Here is a 21,614-nt window from a genome sequence, read left to right on the forward strand (position 1 = left end):
GCTAGATAACAGAATGTTAGTTTACAGAGCTTTACTTTATTAAGCAGTAGATTACAACTCAGCCGTTTACAGGGCACTGTTTACAGAGCCTTATGTTTCAGATCACTACTTTACTCACAGCTACTTTTACACGCTTCTGTTTTACTCACAGCTACTTTACAGATTGACACTTTACACAAAGCTACTTTACACACTGTTATTTACACCCTTAAAACCTGGCGTTAGTTTTAGGGGACTCTGTCACGCTGCAGTGTTGATGCACATTTATTTGTGATTTCATCACATCCTTGACTTTTTCTTTCTTCTTGTTTGCTCTTTGAATGAATTTGCCTTTGTTGCACTGCACATTGCTCAACATCCGCCATCTTTAAGTTTATTAACCAGAAATCTTTAGTATCATGAAATAAAGATCTTTGCTGTTTGATCCCTCAGTTATCTCATCATGTTGCTGTTCGGTGCTCCCTGAATTCAGGAGTAATTATATACTTTCAGGAAATACTAGTGCTGGTGTAAACACGCAGATATTCACTCATTTTTCTGTGTGTGTGTGTGTGTGTGTGTGTGGTGTTGTGTCCGTAGTGGTGGACATGCAGGGCTGCTGTCCGTACACTCGTTTCATCGTTCCTCCGAAAACGACACACTGGATCGCTCTGCTTCAGAGAGGGAAGTGCACGTTTAAGGAGAAGATCCTGAAGGCTGCCGCCTTTAATGCCTCCGCTGTGCTCATCTACAACAACAGCTCCAAAGAGGACACCGTCACCATGGCACATGAAGGTGTGTGTGTGTGGTGTAAGATGTTCTGAGATTGCAGTGGGCGTTTCTAAGTCTGTAAATGGAAACAAGATGTTCCATGAGTAGGTGTTTCTTTAAGGCCAGAGATGGAAAGGTGGGTGTTCCTTTAAATCCATATATGGAAATCTTGACCCAGAAAGAAGGAAGTCATTGACATATATTTTCATGTATCTTTTTTTATTCGAGAACATAGCAGGGTTTCTGTTATTAAACTAGCAGGTTTGCTACATAGCATGATCACGAGCTGATATGCCAAATGTCTGACATACGAACTAGCAAACTATTGGTTTACTATAACAACGGATTGGCTATAGGGATGGGTAATGAGAGACACTTCTAATCTGAGGAGGATGAGAGAAGGACAGGAGGAGGACGGGAGGACATTGATAGGAGAACAGAAGGACAGGAGGAGGATGAGAGGAGAATGGGAGGACAGGAGAACACTGACAGGAGGAGGCTGAGATGAGGACAGGAGGATGAGGAGATGAGCACAGGAGGATGATGAGAGGAGAACGGGAGGATGATGAGAGGAGGACAGGATGATGATGAGAGGAGGACAGGATGATGATGAGAGGAGGACAGGATGATGAGGAGAGGAGGACAGGATGATGAGGAGAGGAGGACAGGAGGATGAGGAGAGGAGGACAGGAGGATGAGGAGAGGAGGACAGGAGGATGAGGAGAGGAGGACAGGATGATGAGGAGAGGAGGACAGGAGGATGAGGAGAGGAGGACAGGAGGATGATGATGAGGAGGACAGGATGATGATGAGGAGGAGGACAGGAGGATGATGAGGAGGAGGAGGACAGGAGGATGATGAGAGGAGAATGGGAGGACAGGAGGATGAGATGAGGACAGGATGAGGATGAGAAGATGAGGACAGGATGATGATGAGAGGAGGACAGGAGGATGATGAGACGAGAACGGGAGGACAGGAGGATGATGAGACGAGAACGGGAGACCAGGAGGATGAGGAGAGGAGAACGGGAGGACAGGAGGATGATGAGAGGAGGACAGGAGGATGAGGAGACGAGAACGGGAGACCAGGAGGATGATGAGAGGAGGACAGGAGGATGAGGAGACGAGAACGGGAGGACAGGAGGATGAGGAGAGGAGAACGGGAGGACAGGAGGATGAGGATGATGAGAGGAGGACAGGAGGACAGGAGGATGATGAGAGGAGGACAGTAGTGAGTGAAAGTGATGAGTCATGCTCAGCGTGCTGTGAGGACGGATGTTGAGTGTAAATATAGCAGGAGAAGGTGAATAATTCATGAATTCTTCATCAGCTGAAGAGTGAGTTCACCTCACAGCTTAAACATCATAATTAATAATAATTTATCATTAATAACACACACACACACACACACACACGTCTGTTACAGGGAAAAACACAATCTGCTTTTCACTTCCTGATGTGTTGATTATATTTTGGTGTTGTGACGACCGACACAGTTTTGATGTGATTTTATGACGTTATTCCAACAGAGAAATCGCTGCATTAATAAAACATTAACGTTAATAAACCTGCGTTTTAGTGTCGCATTTTTACTCTCCATATTTTTTTCTTTTTTTCTTGCTCATTTCCTGTTATTTCTCTTTCTTTCTTTGATGTTCTTTATTTCTCTTTTTCTGTTTTGTCCTCTTCCTTTTTTATTTTTGCAGTCTTTCTTTTTCATTCATGCTTTCATATTTCTTTATTCATCTTCCCATAGTCTTCTTTCTTTCTTTCTTTCTTTCTTTCTTTCTTTCTTTCTTTCTTTCTTTCTTTCTTTCTTTCTGACTTCCTTTAGTTTTAGAAAGTTTACTTTATTAAAACATTATTAATGAAAATGTTCTACTAAGTTGACTATTTACTATGTAAATGTCATATTTTTCCTTCTTTTATTTTTTTCAAGCGTCCTTTATCTTGCTTTTCTCTTATTCTTTCTTTTTTGTGCCTTCCATTTTCTTTCTTTTCTTCTTACTGTCTTTCTTTTCCTCTCTCTCTCTCTCTCTCTCTCTCTCTCTCTCTCTGACCCACACACAGATCAGTCAGTGAATCAGTTAACCTTTACAGACAGGAGCAGAGCGTAATGAATACAGATGCTCTTCACAATGCGAGGATCGCCATGTCAGAGAGAATACATCAACGCTAAACACATCTGCACTACAATAATCGTCATGTAACACTACACTGATCTAAATTTATACGTTTTATTTCTACTAATTCTGCTTGTTTTGCTCAAATTGAGATAAACACCATCCTTATACAAGAAGTATACTTTTTTACATTTTATTTATTCCTAATTCAGATTGTATTTCTCTCTCTCTCTCACACACGCACACAGCACAATGTGCAGGGAAATGTTTTGCGTCTGACCATGACACAAAAATAGGATTTATAGAAACCAGAATTAGGGCGGCACGGTGGTGTAGTGGTTAGCGCTGTCGCCTCACAGCAAGAAGGTCCTGGGTTCGAGCCCCGGGGCCGGCGAGGGCCTTTCTGTGTGGAGTTTGCATGTTCTCCCCGTGTCCGCGTGGGTTTCCTCCGGGTGCTCCGGTTTCCCCCACAGTCCAAAGACATGCAGGTTAGGTTAACTGGTGACTCTAAATTGAGCGTAGGTGTGAATGTGAGTGTGAATGGTTGTCTGTGTCTATGTGTCAGCCCTGTGATGACCTGGCGACTTGTCCAGGGTGAACCCCGCCTTTCACCCGTAGTCAGCTGGGATAGGATCCAGCTCGCCTGCGACCCTGTAGAAGGATAAAGCGGCTAGAGATAATGAGATGAGATGAGATGAGAAACCAGAATTTACAGGTAGAAAAGGAAAAAGATAAAAATATGATATAAAGGATGTAGAAAATAATGCTGTTCTGTATTACTGAACAGAAAAATAAATCAAACCAAATGCATAAAATTATTGTTAATAATATTCCAATTTTGGGCCAAATCAATATGCTTAAAATAATTCTATGATAATATTCTACTTTGGATAAAAATGTAAATGCATGAAAGAATTCTTTAATAATATTCCATTTTGATAGTAATTTAATAATAATTTTGAACGGTATAGAATTTTTAAAAAGTTTCTATTTATTTATGACCATGGCCTCGGCGACGGAAAGCAGGGAGTTTGATAAACGCACGTTTTAGACAGTTGGGGTCACAGACACAGCTGATCGAGATGTTTTTATGAGAAGATGCCGGAGATAAATTATAAACAGTGGCGTAGTTTAATGCTCTTGGGGCTAAAAGAGACGCTCAGTCTGCTGGGAGTTTTAATCAGATCACTGAATTCATTCAAACGACAAACTGGAGTCAAGAAACATCACATGAATGTGGAATAGTTATTAATATTAATGAATATTATAGAATAACTCTGAATATTTATTAATTTTCCAATAATCTATGAAACTACACTCAGATCAGTGCCAAAGACTTCCTGCTTATGTGCATATAAAGGGTTTGACACGCCCACTCAGAGCCACTCTTATTTCCATATAAGGACTAAAAGACATGCCCACATTTCCATATAGATACATAATACACATCCTCTCTTTTTCATAAATAAATGAAGACACACCCACAGCCCCGTCTTATTTCAATACATCGATTAAAAATGAGCCTACAACCATAAACATGGTCTCAAAGCCACACCCACATTCCCATATATAGTGTTAAAGAAACACTCATTAAGAGCTGCTCATTTCCATATATAGACTCAAAGACACACCCACAATAAAATGTAGTATTCACGGTACACCCTCAACACAATATATGGTGTTAGACATGGTTACGCACAGCTGCTCTTACTCGGTAATTTAAACTAAGATGTAGCCACAATACCATATATGGTTATAAAGGCACACCCACATTCCATATATAATGTTCAAGACACGCCCACAATCACAAATACATAGTCAGATGTGTTCTGATTTCCATATATGGAGCCCAATACACACCCACAACTGCAAATATATTGTTCAGAGACGCTCACATTTACATATAGCTTTAGACTTGGTTACTTACAGCTGCTCCTTTTTTTTTTTTTTTTTTAATGTATGACATGCTCATAATATATCATTCATGGTTGTAAAGTCACACCCACATTTCCATATATAGAAAAGACTGGTTCTCAAAGACTCAGATTCCCATATATGGTCTTAAAAGCATGTTAATTAATTAAAGACAGACACACCCACATTCACAGATTAGTAAAGGACATGCCTTTCCAGAACCACTCTAATTTGCATATCGGAGCACCTATTTTCCTCTAAGTATAAACTAAGACACGCCCACATCTGACAAGTGTACAGTGTATTGCGATTTACAGATTTAATTATCAAGGCAACTGTATCTTAGGAAGGTGTGTGTGTGTGTGTGTGTGTGTGTGTGTGTGTGTGTAGGCACTGGGGTCACGGTGGCGGTGATGATTACCGAGTCACTGGGGAAGGATCTGCTGATTTTCTTGGAGAAGAACGAGACGGTGTGGGTTTTGGTGTCGGTCGGTTCTCGAGGTCCGGTGAAGAACCTGAACCGCGGCTCGCTGGTGTTTGTCTCCATCTCCTTCATCGTCCTGATGATCATCTCCTCCGCCTGGCTTATCTTCTACTTCATCCAGAAGATCAGAGACACGAACGCACGAGATCGAAGTCAGGTAACACACACACACACACACACACACACACACAAATGCTTAATAGACATCTAATCATGTGTTTTCTTTTTGGCTAAATAACACTTTAAATATGCTTCTGAATAAATGCCTGGTGTTTACACATACTATAATTTTTATTAACGTTTAAATTCATTATTAGTTTTTTAATAGTTAATTAGAAATATTATTAATAAATGTATTAAAACAAGGTCGCTACAAATAATGTGTTCCTTTGAGTTTAGGAAACATGTTTTATGAAGTGATAGTTTAATAAAAAATGTATTTTCTTTTTACATATTTCATTATTTTATTTATTGTAATTTATTTTATTGACGTGCTTTCTCCTTGTTCTGATTTGATGAACGTAGCGACGGCTTGGAGACGCTGCGAAGAAAGCGATCAGTAAACTGACGACTCGCACGGTGAAGCGAGGCGATAAGGTGAGGACCTGCTTCCTGACATCACCATTTCCACAGACTTATATTAATGCTCTCGCTGTGATACCTTATCGTTTCCATAATAACAGCTCATTCAGGGGGTGTGTCCAGCAGATGCTCCACTGATAAACAGATTAAAAAATAAGAGTTGATGTGGTGAAGTTTTCTGTGAGGAGAAGTGTGCGCGTGTGTGTGTGTGTGCGTGTGTGTGTGTGTGGTCTCTGTAAGGAGTCTCCAGTGTGAGTGCTGTGTAACAGTCAGAGATGAAGCTGAAACTGTAAGTTTTCTGACGTCTTCAGGACAGAGGCCAAGTCAAGTTTATTTCATCGTCGCAAAGCAGCTTTACAGAAATTTAAAGATTTTAAATATGAACTAATTTTATCCCTAATTTATCCTGAATGATGAAGCCTGTGGCAACTGTGTTGAGGAAAAACTCCCTCGGACGACACGAAGAACTCTGTAAAAAATGATATCTTAGCAAGTGAAAATATCTTGAAAATAGTTGAACCGATCTAGCATTTCCTATTAGAAGAATACAAGACACCAATTCTGAGATTATTAAACCGAGTTCTAGATTGCAATCAACTTATTCTAAGACGTCTTATCAAGTAAAAATATCTGTCCATGCAGCAAGATCATTTCACGAGTGTTGAGTCATTTTCTCCTCAAATTCAGTTTTCAGTTTTTTGCAGTGAAGAAACCTCGAGAGGAACCAGACTCTAAAGGGAACCCATCCTCATCTGGGTGATAACAGACAGCGTGATTATAAATAACTCACTTCTATAACTGTGTCCTATAGAGTCACAAAGTACAACTGTGTAACCAGGAAATTCATGATAGTTTAACAGGAAGTCAGTTTCGTTGATGTTATAAACTCTTCATTGATGGAAACTTGAGTGCAAAACTGTTCATGACAACTGCAGTCCTAAAGTTAGCAAGTCAACTGCAGTCCTCAGCCATAAAAGCATTACTGTAAGAGTCCAGAGCGTCCTCCAGGTGTGACTTTCAACTGTCCACATGGGGCCGTCCTCCACAGGAGCGATGCGATGAGACTCCAACCAGACACAGGACACCAGGGTGGATCAGGCAGGTCTGAGGAGCAGAAGAGGTTCAGCATGTCGATCCCAGGACCGACATGTAACTCAGAGGGACAGACAGGGTTGTTAGGTATGCCCAATGTCACCTGAATAAGTAGGAACAGTATACATATTGCACTGAGTGCAAGCAGGGACTCCGGTGAGACTAACTATGACAGCATAACTAAAAGGGGAGAGTCAGAAGGTAACACAGGCATGAGGGGCCCCGGGACATAAAGCAGCAGCCACTACACCGTCAACAAACCCGAGTGAGCAAGCGAGTGGGGACTGACAGCATCCATACATCCCAGTTTACCAAAACACTCTGTCTGAGGATCCTCCAGATCTACTCCTTTACCTCATAAACACCATTAACACAAGGCTTGACTAAACAGATCTGTCTTCAGCCGAGACTTAAACGCTGAGACTGTGTCTGATTCCCGAACATTACTTGGAAGGCTGTTCCATAACTGTGGGGCTTTGTAAGAAAAGGCTCCGCCCCCTGATGTAGCCTTCACTATACGAGGTACCAGCAGATAGCCTGCACCTTTTGATCTAAGTAGGCGTGGCCGGTCATAGAGGAGCAGAAGTTCACTCAGGTACTGTGGTGCGAGACCATTCAGTGCTTTAAAGGTCAATAGTAGTATTTTATAATCTATATGAAATGTGATTGGGAGCCAATGCAGTGTGGATAAGACAGGGGTGATGGGGTCATATTTTCTAGTTCTAGTAAGGACTCTTGCTGATGCATTTTGAACTAACTGGAGCTTGTTTATGCACTTATTGGAACATCCAGACAGTAAGGCATTACAATAATCCAACCTGGAGGGAATGAAAGCATGAACTAGTTTTTCCGCATCATGTAGTGACATTAAATTTCTTATCTTAGCAATATTTCTGAGATGAAAGAAAGCTATCCGGGTAATGTTATCAATGTGAGTTTCAGAGGAGTTTACACTTCTTTACAGTTTCACAGGAACATGATGGAGAAAGCTGTGATTTTTATTATCTTTGTCTGATTAACTTTGAGAGAGAAAAAAGAGAAGCTGGTGGTTATAGTTAAATGTAACTGTAAACAGAAATCGTCGGTAAATCATTGCCAGTTGTCATGTCAGACTGGCTAATGGAGACGTTGTGCTTTTGGGTCGTGTGTGTGTCTGTCAGAGATCATCTTTAGTGTGACTTGTCAAGAGCGAGTGGTTGAATGACTGTAGGATTGATATGGAATAATTTTTATTTCCAGTAGATGAACTGATTAGGTTTTGGAATGGATCTAGGCAAGGTCAAGGTCAAATCAAGGTCCTGTGTGAAATAATTTTTCTGCAACAGCTTCAATAACAAATTCAACTATTAAACCACTGGTGTAGAGTTCTACTTGTTTAGGTTGGTTAAGTGTTCATAAAATGTCAGAGTTGATTTATAGCGGAGTTTATATTGGAAAAAAGTTATCCTGATTTATAAAGCATTTTAAGTAAGTTCAACAAAAAACAAAGCAAAAAAAAAGCTTATCCCTCACCCGAGAGAAAAACAGAAATTTAAACGTTAAAATCAAAATGAAAATCGGACTGTAATTGCTTGCACTGGCTTAGACGGGTAGCTTTTCTCCTGGTCAGACGTCCGAGCGGGTTTATACGGTAGGAAAGGCTCCTGTGAAGAGATGCTAATGGAGAAGGGGATGAGGAGAGAGAGAGATGATCAGATTCTGGTCAAGGTCATTCCTCTCCAGCCATGAATAAAACATCAGCAGCCTTTGAGGAGGACAGAGAAACCAAATCTCTCCATCTGGGAAAGATAAAGACAGTAGAGGGGGAGGGGAGGGGGAGGGGAGGGGTTACAGCTGGATATGAGGTTATGCTGCAGCCAATAAAAGCATCATGTGACTAAACCCGAATGTTTAATATGTAATGTCACTGTTTAATCTCATACTGTTTATTATTTAGTCTCAAATGAAAGTCAGTTGCATACAGATTTTAAAAATGCTCAATAGAAGTTAAATTTAAATATATAAAATGAAAAGTTCTATCACTTTTCTATCAGTTTATCACTTCAAATATTTTGGGACGCGAATAAACGGCAGTTGTGAGAAGCTGTAAGACCGTCAGACCTTACGACTGTAAGACTGGAGAACGTCTGTCCAGACAGTAATAACAGTCACACCAACACCTTTACTGACACGGTTCGATTACAACAGGATTCAGTAACAGTGTAACCATGGCAACCAGTTGTACCTGCTAGCAATTTGGTGATAAACTGTTCGACATGACCGAAATGTAGAGATTAAAAAAAAAATTTATTCCTTAATTCCTGTATATTGTGACGAATGCTCATTCAGGGCTGCTCATTTACATATATGGATTCAAAGACACGCCCACAATAAAATATGTTATTCAAGGCACACCCACACTTCCATATTTCATTACAGTACAGGCATTTAGCAGACGCTGTTATCCAGAGCGACGTACAACACACCCAGAGCAGCCTGGGGGGCAGGTGGGGGTTTGGTGCCTTGCTCAAGGGCACTTCAGCCATTCCTGCTGGTCCAGGGAATCGAACCAGCAACGTTTTGGTCCCAAAACTGCTTCTCTAACCATTAGGCCTTGGGTGGCCAACCCGCGGCTCGCGAGCCGCATGCGGCTCTTTGCCCGGTGTCATGTGGCTCTTACGTTCATATCGAAGTTTGTGTTTGTGTTTTTTTTTTTTTATGTGCGTGTGCGCTTTGCTTGAGTTCAGTATGGTATTTTCGTCAAATGCATCTTCGCTTTGCTTGGGTATATTACGGTATTTTCAGGTCATGTCAAATGCGCATGTGCGTGAGATAATCGCTAAGTTTTTGGGCAAGGTGTATCTTGTGTCAAGTAGCCTCTCAAAATGGCAATGAAAAAATGCACAGCAAAACGAAAATATGAAGACGAACATAGGACATTTTTAACAGAGTGGGAGAGTTTATACTTTTTTGTTGAACGTAATGGCAAGCCATTCTGCCTTATATGTCAGTCGTCATTAGCTCATTTCAAAGCAACATGCATAGTAAAGTGCACACAGTATTGATTGCTGTAAATGACTGGCCTGTGGTATTAGTACTGACTGAAGGAGTAAATTTCTCTCATGTTGGCATGTGACATTTACGATTAATCTGGCTGAGCAGAGGTGCGTGCGTGAGCGTCTGTGAGGGAGGGGGGGCGATGGTCATGTGTATGGTGTGGCTTTTTTTTGGTAATGCCATGAGTCCCACTAAGCAGCATGCATAGTAAGTGCACACAATGTTCATTGTTAAAAATGACTGGCCTCAGCCTGTGGTCTTAGTACTGTAGGAGTAAATATGTTGGTGTGTGACATTTACTATTAATCTGGCTGAGCAGAGGGGTGTGTGTGTGTGTGTGTGTGAGAGAGAGAGAGAGAGAGAGAGAGAGAGAGAGAGAGGAAGGGATGGGTGATGTTCGTGTGCCCATGTGTATGATGTGGCTCTTTGCGGTAACACAGTAAAAAATGTGGCTCTTGGTCTCCAACTGGTTGGCCACCCCTGCATTAGGCAGATGCACCAACAATACCATACATGCTTATAGTGGCACGGCCGCATTGCTATCGATAATGTTCAAAACCCATGCGTTATTTACTGTTCCTCCAGGACGGGTGTAGATTTAACACCACTGTGTTTCATTTCAGCATTACACAGTGATATCAGCAGAAAACTGCTGCCCATAAATGCACACGTTGCACCACGTTCTGTAGGCACTGAAATCTCAGTGAGCACGCTATATACTGACACACGCACGCAGTTGGTGGTGAAACGCTGAGTGAGAAGCACCATGAGAAACCCAACACGTCTCCACACACGGTCACCTTGGTCAGAGAGAAAACACAGGACATGACCGAGTGATGCAAATAGCATCCTGAAAAGAGGACCTTCCTGGAAAAAAGAACGAAAACAAATACAACAGAAAAATGAGGCGCAAAATGGCTGATGCGCAGGCTGAGGTTCATCAGAAGAAGAAAAAAACTTTGTCACATGCACACTTCAAGAACAGTGAGATTCATCCTCTGCATTTAACCCATCTGAAGCAGTGAACACACACACACACACACACACACACACTCAGAGCAGTGGGCAGCTATACTACAGCGCCCAGGGAGCAGTCGGTGGTTCGGTACCTCGCTCAAGGTCGCCCCATGTTATCCTAACCTGCATGTCTTTGGACTGTGGAGGAAACCGGAGCACCCGGAGGAAACCCACGCGGACACGGGGAGAACATGCAAACTCCACACAGAAAGGCCCTCGCCAGCCACAGGGCTCAAACCCGGACCTTCTTGCTGTGAGGCGACAGCGCTAACCACTACACCACCGTGCCGCCCACCATCAGACAGACAGACAGACAGACAGCATTGAAAAGTCCTTTTATTGTATTAAAGTGTCTAATTGGTTACTGTAGAATCAATGGCGTGAACAAGTGACTGGTTATTGTAGAATTGGAACAGGAATGAGTGACTGGTTATTGTGGAATTGGAACGGGAACGAGTGACTGGTTATTGTGGAATTGAGACAAGAACGAGTGACTGGTTATTGTGGAAATGGGACGGGAACGAGTGACTGGTTATTGTAGAATTGGGACGGGAACGAGTGACTGGTTATTGTAGAATTGGGACGGGAACGAGTGACTGGTTATTGTAGAATTGGGACGGGAACGAGTGACTGGTTATTGTAGAATTGCAACGGGAACGAGTGACTGGTTATTGTAGAATTGCAATGGGAACGAGTGACTGGTTATTGTAGAATTGCAACGGGAACGAGTGACTGGTTATTGTAGAATTGCAACGGGAACGAGTGACTGGTTATTGTAGAATTGGAACGGGAACGAGTGACTGGTTATTGTGGAACTGGGACGGGAACGAGTGACTGGTTATTGTGGAATTGGGACGGGAACGAGTGACTGGTTATTGTGGAATTGGGACGGGAACGAGTGACTGGTTATTGTGGAATTGGGACGGGAACGAGTGACTGGTTATTGTGGAATTGGGACGGGAACGAGTGACTGGTTATTGTGGAATTGGGACGGGAACGAGTGACTGGTTATTGTAGAATTGGGACGGGAACGAGTGACTGGTTATTGTAGATTGCAACGGGAACGAGTGACTGGTTATTGTAGAATTGCAACGGGAACGAGTGACTGGTTATTGTGGAATTGGGATGGGAACGAGTGACTGGTTATTGTGGAATTGCAACGGGAACGAGTGACTGGTTATTGTAGAATTGCAACGGGAACGAGTGACTGGTTATTGTAGAATTGGAACGGGAACGAGTGACTGGTTATTGTGGAATTGGGATGGGAACGAGTGACTGGTTATTGTGGAATTGCAACGGGAACGAGTGACTGGTTATTGTAGAATTGCAACGGGAACGAGTGACTGGTTATTGTGGAATTGGGATGGGAACGAGTGACTGGTTATTGTGGAATTGCAACGGGAACGAGTGACTGGTTATTGTAGAATTGCAACGGGAACGAGTGACTGGTTATTGTAGAATTGGAACGGGAACAAGTGACTGGTTATTGTGGAATTGGGATGGGAACGAGTGACTGGTTATTGTGGAATTGGAACGGGAACGAGTGACTGGTTATTGTGGAATTGGAACGGGAACAGGTGTTTTATTAGATACTATAGAACTGGGGTGGGAACTGAAGTCCGATTAGTTACTGTAGACTTGGGGGTGGGAACTAATGTGAACATGTTATATAGACCATATACAGTGGTGCTTGAAAGTTTGTGAACCCTTTAGAATTTTCTATATTTCTGCTTAAGTATGACCTCAATCCTCATCGAAGTTTCACACAAGTCCTAAAAGTAGATAAAGAACTCAAACAAATGAAACAAAAGTATTATACTTGGTCATTTATTTTTTGAGGAAAATGATCCAATGTTATATATCAGTGAGTAGGAAAAGTACGTGAACCTCCCGGGTTAGCAGTTAATTTGAAGGTGAAATTAGAGCCAGAATCAATGGGATGACAATCAGGTGTGAGTGGGCTCCCTGTTTTATTTAAAGAACAGGGATCTGTCAAAGTCTGATCTTCACAACACATGTTTGTGGAAGCGTATCGTGGCACGAACAAAGGAGATTTCTGAGGACCTCATTTAAAGAGATGTTGATGCTCATCAGGCTGGAAAAAGGTTATTAATCTATTTCTAAAGAATTTGGACTCCACCAATCCACAGTCAGACCGATGTAGGAAACTCAGGATTACTGTCACCTCCTCAGGAGTGGACCAACAAAGATCACTCCAAGAACAAGGCATGTAATAGTCTGCGAGGTCTCAAAAGACCCCAGGGTAACGTCTAAACAACTGAAGGCCTCTCTCACATTGGCTAATGTTCATGAGTCCACCATCAGGAGAACACTGAACAACAATGGTGTGCATGGCAGGGTTGCAAGGAGAAAGCCACTGCTCTCCAAAAAGAACACTGTGGCCCAACAGCAGATCACGTGGACAAGCCAGAAGGTGAGTGGAAAAAATATTGTGGACAGATGAGACCAAAATATATCTTTTTGGTTTAAATGAGAAGCTTTATGTTTGGATAAAGAAAACTCTGCATTCCAGCATAAGAACCTTATCCCATCTGTGAAACATGGTGGTGGTAGTATCATGGTTTGGGCCTGTTTTGCTGCATCTGGGCCAGGACGGCTTGCCATCATTGATGGAACAATGAATTCTGAATTATACCAGCGAATTCTAAAGGAAAATATCAGGACATCTGTCTGTAAACTGGATCTCAAGAGAAAGTAGGTCACGAAATGAGACAACGACCCGAGTCACATGAGTCGTTCTACCAAAGATGGTCAAAGAAGAATAAAGTTCATGTCTGGAATGAACAAGTCAAAGTCCTGACCTTAATCCAGTAGAAATGTGTGAGCAGTTCATGTGAGGAAACGCACCACAATCCCAGAGCTGAAGCTGCTGTGTACAGAGGAACGGGATCAAACTCCTCCACGCTGATGTGCAGGATCTGATCCACAGGAAACGTTCAACTGCACAAGGAGCTCACACCAGACCCTGAAAACAAGGGGTCACATACTTTTACCACACAGAGATATGCAATTTTGGATCATTTTCCTCCATGAATAAAAGACCAAGTCTAATCATTTTGTCTCATTTGTTTAATTGGATTCTCTTTATCAGCTTGTGTGAAGAAGTGCCCTCATGAGTCAAAACAGTCGAACAGTGTTATAACATCCTGGTCTCTGATTTTTTTTTTTTTTCATTACGAAGTACAGCAAAAAATGTTTCATTATTATTACTTGCTTATCCTCTGTTTCACGGTGTGCATGGTCAGTGCATGAACCCAGAAATTCCTGTCATGTCGCCTCACTCAGCTGTTGCTAGGCAACATGTTATGACAAACCAGGGATTACGTCATCGCTGCTGTCTGCTGTTTCATCTAACCTGTGCATGAATGACCTTATTCCTCCTCTCCAACCTTCTGTTCCACTACTGTTTATAACATGCCCTTCAACCTTCCCTAACAGAGTGAGTGTGTGTGTGTGTGTGTGTGTAAGATTCACTTCACTGCTAAAGCATGGTGTGTGTAACTGGCACGGTTTTCAGCACACACTCGGATCTCAGCAGACAGAAGACTGGAGATGAAGAGAGTTCCTGAGAGATTTACACACTGAGTTTCCTTCACACTCTCAACAATGTCGAATCGACTCACTAACTCACTCACATGCTATATAGTGTTCTGGCTAACCTGCTAGCAGTCTCTGGGTTTTTTTTTTTTCTCTCTTGAAGTTAAGAAGACAAAAAATATGCAGTTTGTTCCATCATGTTCCTGAGAAACTGTAAAGAAACGGTCCTGAAGAAACGCAAAGTTCCACAGTACTGACGCTAGAGACTCCTTCCAGACACGTTATAGAAAAACATTTGTCCTTCACCATGTCGACTGTTTTTTAAATCAGTTTATTATTAATGGAGCGTCTGCTGGACACGCCCCTACAAGTGAGCTGTTCCTATAGAAACATTAACGTATTAGAAAGAGTGCGTTAATATAAACCTGAGATTTGCAGCTGCACTCGTTTTGGCAAAAATTTCTGTTACTGCGTTACTCAGATGTTCCTACTCGAGTCAGGTTACTGTTGGTTAATACAGAACTTGGAGAACTGACCTTCATGTTAAAAAGCTGTCAAGATGGCTGACGGGATCCAAACGAGTGAAAGAGCAGCGTTAATGTTCAACATTTACTTGAACAAACTGTAAATCTCACATTATTTTAATTAATGTTTTCCAGGAAACAGAGCCTGATTTTAATCATTGTGCTGTGTGCATCGAAGGATACCAGCTGAACGACGTGGTGCGGATCTTACCCTGCAAGTAAGTGAGCGCGTGTGTGTGTGTGTGTGTGTGTGTGTGTGTGTGTGTGTGTGTGTGTGGTTTCTGTTGAGCATAATAGTGTTGAACAGTAAATGTCTCGCCGTGAACCAGCTCTGGTTATTTTTAACACTGATTTCAGTGACCTCCAGTCAGCTCTAAACGTAATCTCCTACACACACACACACACACACACACACACACACACACACACACATTTTATTCCTCCTAGAGTTTCAGGCACCATCTGCTGGATCTGGCCCGGTCACACAGTCGGAGATCTGGCTGTCAGCTTTATAGGTCACCTTTCACAAATCATCACATTCAAAAAACACACAGTGACCTGGACGTAACATTCTTTATATAACACACACTCGCATAACACACACTTGCACTCCTGAACCCAAACAAAAGCTCCCCAAAGCGAACATTTCATTCACATTGTATCCTGTGGGTGTGGCCGCTGCTGTTCTGTCTTTTGAGGGCGTGGCCTGTCAAGGTTTTTTTGTTGTTGTTTTGTTTCTTATACTTCTGATGACAAGCAGTAGTGCTTATACATATATACACACACTCACCGTCCACTTTATTAGGTACACCCCTACATCCACCCGCTGTTCTCTGCAGTTCTGTAACCAGCCGATCCCTCGACAGCAGCACGACGCATCAAACCACGCAGATACAAATCAGGAGCTTCAGTTAATGTTCACAATGTTCAAACATCAGAACGGGAAACATTGTGATCTCACAGTGTGACTTTCACTGTGTTTTCACACACAGCAGTCTCTAGAGTTTACACAGAATGGTGCGGAAAACAAAAAACACTGAGTGAGTGAGCGACAGTTCTGTGGGTGGAAACAAACGCCTTGTTGATAAGAGAGGGTCAGAGGGAAATGGACAGATTGGTTTGAGCTGCCAGGAAGTAACTCGTATAGTAACTCATATAATCACTCTTTACAACCGTGGTGAGCAGAAAAGCATCTCAGCATGAAACAGCAGAAGAACACACTGGGTTCCACTCCTGCAGCCAAGAACAGGGATCTTACAATCAACAACACGTTCCTATTAAAGTGGCCGGTGAGGGTATCTTCAAAATTCACCATATTAAAGAACACACTGTTCAGTGTAGAAACCTAATCAGGTGTGTGTGTTACGCTATCAGCTTCATTCTTGGATTAGATTAGATTAGATTAGATTAGATTAGATTAGATTAGATTAGCAAAGTGAGTGAAGTGTATCAGCTCCATCCACTCCCCTCACACACCAGCCGTCTGCTGGTTCCTTCTGAGCTTTAGTTCTCTTCCTCACGTCTCTGTAGGTGTTTAATAAGAGCTCGTATACGACAGGAGACGATGGAACCGTGATGAGTGTTTCTGACACTTTTGCAGGAATTAATTTTGTAGGAACTCGAGAAACATCGCATCATGTGCCACAGGATTCGTCCGAGGAATCACTCGAGATGCTCGTTTGGATTTGTCACTTTACAGTGTCGTACTCCGCTGTATTCTCATAGAATTGAGGAAATGTCAGTTCACAGCTCTGTGTCACAAATGCTTGTGAACACTCGTGTGTCATTTTGTCGCTGGTTCGTGTGTCAGTGAGGTTCTGGAGCGTGGAATTGGGCCTCTGCTCCGGGAACTCAGCAGAACGTCTGTATGTTCGCTGACTCTTACCCTGAGCTTGATTTCATTTTTCTTTGCGCCAGACACGGTGATTAAGATTTACGGCGCTCTTTAAGTGCACTACCATCAAGTCATAAACCATATTCTTTATAAACAGTCTCCAGAGACTCTTCCTGTGATTCTGTCGTCTCTCTGCTTGCTCTCACTGCCACATCTTTCAAAACATCCGGAGACTTCAGGGATTTAACTCGTCCTTCAGGATCACACGCTCACTCCTGAGAGCTCTCCAAATGATAAACACATCACACCTGCAGTGACACACACACACACACACACACACACACACACACACACACACACACACACACACACATTTATATTGTTGGTAAAATTCATAATTATTATTTACAACTGATTTACAAATTACAAAATCTGAAGACTAAAATACTGTTCAGACGGAATAAGTCATCAGAGGACTTCTGCTCGATTCACGCAACATAAACGATGTGTGTATAAATCACACAGTCGGGCGTGTCGTCGTCACCTTGTACATCAAATCCCATGGGGACTACAGACACCTCAGTTTAATACTCTGGTTGTTCTGAACTTTATTCATTATTGGCACTTGTTGTAGGGGGCGTGGCCACACTCGATCGTTAGTAGGTCACATGACCATAAATATGTACCTCTTTGAGGAACTCAATAACTTCCCGAAAACCCCAGAAACATCGCTTCTCTGACACGCCCTTTTACACCTGGTCTGAAGAAGATAGAAAAGCTTAGAAAGCAAGCACTTTTTTTAAATTAAAAACAAAGCCCCACCCACTCAAATATGCAAATTCACTCATTCAGTGAAGAAATTCATTGACATTCAGTGATTCAGATTTCCATTTCACATTGTTTGTTTGTTTTTAGAACATTGAGGTAAAAGTTTGATGTGTGTAGCGATTTAGCTCTGCACGTTCTCATACGCTGACAGGCTAGTCATATCCTCACTACACTGAGAAACGCTTTAGAGACATGAATAAATATATAACATTCTTATTTCTAGCCTTTTGTCAGTATCTGGGAGCACAATTTTTAACATATTAAATTCTCGAGACTTAAAATGTAAATGGGGCGGCACGGTGGTGTAGTGGTTAGCGCTGTCGCCTCACAGCAAGAAGGTCCTGGGTTCGAGCCCCGTGGCCGGCGAGGGCCTTTCTGTGCGGAGTTTGCATGTTCTCCCCGTGTCCGCGTGGGTTTCCTCCGGGTGCTCCGGTTTCCCCCACAGTCCAAAGACATGCAGGTTAGGTTAACTGGTGACTCTAAATTGAGCGTAGGTGTGAATGTGAGTGTGAATGGTTGTCTGTGTCTATGTGTCAGCCCTGTGATGACCTGGCGACTTGTCCAGGGTGAACCCCGCCTTTCACCCGTAGTCAGCTGGGATAGGATCCAGCTCGCCTGCGACCCTGTAGAACAGGATAAAGCGGCTAGAGATAATGAGATGAGATAAAATGTAAATTTGCAATCCATCGTTATTTTTCGTCATTGTTGTTCCACCACTTCTTCTCTGTGCTTCACTGATCAATAGGCCAGAGCCGAGCTAACGCACATCACTTACCCCAGTGAGAGCCATTCAATTTACATCCTTCTACTGTCCACTTTATGGGTGCGTGTGTGTGTGTGTGTGTGTGTGTGTGTGTGTGTGTCTATATACACGTCTTCACTACAGTGCCTTGCAAAAGTATTCATACCCCTTGAACTTTTTCACATTTTTCCACCTTACAACCACGAACTTAAGTTTTTTATTGAGATTTTATGTGATAGACCAACACAGAGTAGCACAGAATTGTGAAGTGAAACGAAAATGATAAATGGTCTTCAAAATTTTAAACAAATAAAAATCTGAAAAATATGATGTGTAAGCATGCACCGATACTGGCATCGGCCCCGATACTCCACTAATATACTCATACTCATACTTGTCAAACAGTTGCCGATACCATGAACCAATACCAGTGCCGATACCAATGTTCCCCGCAGTGCTTTTTGTTCCATTCGAGAGAGAAAAAAAAACTGAAGCATTGTTGAGCTCAGGCTTGAGCATAATATGATAGGCTATACCATGCGCCGATAGTGTTCCGTGAAGCGCCTTTTGCCAGCGTCCGTTCGAGGAAAAAAAGCCTCTCCCAGGAAAAAAATTGTAAATCTCAAGCATTGAGCGTAGGCTAATTTCATCAGAAGACAAAAAAAATTGTTCGACAACAACCCATTTTTCCATGACGAAGATGTGTTTGCGTAGTCATGAAACAGTGCCGTCACAACATCTTTCCCCAACACTGTCATTTTAAACATCTCTCCACACTCCACTCCCTTTCGCTGCCATACGCAGATAGGCCTACGCTAAGATCCCCAACGTTGTCCTTTTTTAATGTTGGCTATTCGCCTAGGTAAGGGTTTTGTAGGACAGGCTACTCACTAACAAACAAATGAAAATCGGATTTTTGTATAGGTGAGTCCAACCGGCAGAGTTTTTAAGTACGAGTCCAACCGGGAGAGTTTAAGAGTGAAGAGTGAGAGAGAGAGCTTTAAGAAATGGCTGATTGAGTTTTCCAACTTGTTTCAGTTGAGGGCAACGCTAAGACCAAGGAAATTGACGTCCCATCTACAGGTATGGAGCTCCACGAGCACGGGACGCGATGTTGCGTTTGGTTGTAACGGCTGAGTCTTCTTCTCTATACACTCGTTCATGACTAGTTGTCTCCCTCTGCTGGGTACTGAATGTCAGTGCGCAGAGTTGTAGTGGGTGGTTGCGAGCATTGCGGCGGCCCGCGGGTGTTAGATTATAGATATGTAGGTAGCCTATATTTTAATAACATCAACAGTATCGGTATCGGTAGTACTCGGTATCGGCAAGTACTGAAATGATGGTACTCATACTCGTATCGGTTTTCACAAATGTGGTATCGGTGCATCTCTAATGATGTGCATTAGTATTCAGCCCCCCTGCGTCAATACTTTGTAGAGCCACCTTTTGCTGCAATTACAGCTGCAAGTCTTTTGTGATATGTCTCTACCAGCTTTGCACATCTAGACACTGAAATTTTTGCCCATTCTTCTTTGCAAAATAGCTCAAGCTCAGCCAGATTGGATGGAGAGCGTCTGTGAACAGCAATTTTCAAGTCTTGCCACAGATGCTCAATGGGATTTAGGTCTGGACTTTGACTGGGCCATTCTAACACATGAATATTCTTTGATCTAAACCATTCCATTATAGCTCTGGCTGTATGTTTAGGGTCATTGTCTTGCTGGAAGGTGAATCTCCTTCCCAGTCTCAAGTCTTTTGCAGCCTCCAACAGGTTTTCTTCCAGGATTGCCCTGTATTTAGCTCCATCCATCTTCCCATCAACTCTGACCAGCTTCCCTGTCCCTGCTGAAGAAAAGCATCCCCATAGCATGATGCTGCCACCACCATGTTTCACAGTGGGGATGGTGTGTGCAGGGTGATGAGCAGTGTTAGTTTTCCGCCACACATAGCGCTTTGCATTTAGGCCAAAAAGTTCAACTTTGGTCTCATCTGACCAAAGCACCTTCTTCCACATGTTTGCTGTGTCCCCTACATGGCTTCTTATGCCTGTCTTTCAACAATGGCTTTCTTCTTGCCACTCTTCCAAAAAGGCCAGATTTGTGGAGTGTACGACTTATAGTTGTCCTGTGCACAGATTCTCCCACCTGAGCTGTGGATTTCTGCAGCTCCTCCAGAGTGATCATGGGCCTCTTGGCTGCTTCTCTGACCAGTGCTCTCCTTGCTCGCTCTGTCAGTTTAGGTGGACGGCCATGTCTTGGTAGGTTTGCAGTTGTGCCGTACTTTTTCCATTTTTGAATGATGGATTGAACAGTGCTTCTTGAGATGTTCAGAGCTTGGGATATTTTTTAATAACCTAACCCTGCTTTAAACTTCTCCAGAACTTTATCCCTGACCTGTCTGGTGAGTTCTTTGGTCTTCATGATGCTGTTTGTTCTTCAGTGTTCTCTAACAAACCACTGAGGCCTTCACAGAACAAGTGTATTTATGCTGAGAGTAAATTACACGCAGTAGGACTCCATTAACTAATTAGACGACTTCTGAAGGCAATTGATTGCACTGGATTGTATTTAGAGGCATCAGAGTACAGGGGGGTGAATACTAATGCACACCACATTTTTCAGATTTTTATTTGTTTAAAATTTTGAAGACCATTTATCATTTTCGTTTCACTTCACAATTCTGTGCTACTCTGTGTTGGTCTATCACATAAAATCTCAATAAAAAACTTTTAAGTTCGTGGTTGTAAGGTGGAAAAATGTGAAAAAGTTCAAGGGGTATGAATACTTTTGCAAGGCACTGTATATGAACTGCTATTTTTCTTCATTATGATGATGCAAACAACATGAGTCTGTCCACAAACACTGATAGACAGATAGCTTATCTCAAGTAGCGGCGATACACACACACACACACACACACACACACACACACTGCTTACCCGAGTAGATGTATGCAGTTTTGTGTAAATGGTTAAATGAGTAGCTGTCGGTATCTGACTCAGACTGTTGGATCTTATCAATGGTGTGTGTGTGTGTGTGTGTGTGTGTGTGTGTGTGTGTGTGTGCGCGCGCTAAACACACACATCACTATTTCATGCTTCTCTCATCATACACTCCACCAAAGAAAATAAA

At 42.5% G+C, this 21,614-nt stretch overlaps 1 protein-coding gene across 3 annotated transcripts in view; it reads left to right on the top strand.

The window, feature by feature from the left end:
* rnf130 (ring finger protein 130) overlaps window positions 1-21,614 on the top strand; it is a 65,711-nt gene that overhangs the window by 30,923 nt on the left and 13,174 nt on the right. For all 3 annotated transcript variants that reach the window (XM_060927203.1, XM_060927202.1, XM_060927201.1), the window contains exons 3-6: window positions 580-774; window positions 5,177-5,427; window positions 5,796-5,867; window positions 15,215-15,297. In XM_060927203.1, coding sequence (XP_060783186.1) covers window positions 580-774; window positions 5,177-5,427; window positions 5,796-5,867; window positions 15,215-15,297 — 601 coding nt within the window. The remainder of the gene's footprint in view (window positions 1-579; window positions 775-5,176; window positions 5,428-5,795; window positions 5,868-15,214; window positions 15,298-21,614) is intronic.

This window comes from Neoarius graeffei, chromosome 8 (genome assembly GCF_027579695.1).
Source record: "Neoarius graeffei isolate fNeoGra1 chromosome 8, fNeoGra1.pri, whole genome shotgun sequence".
Taxonomy (NCBI): domain Eukaryota; kingdom Metazoa; phylum Chordata; class Actinopteri; order Siluriformes; family Ariidae; genus Neoarius; species Neoarius graeffei.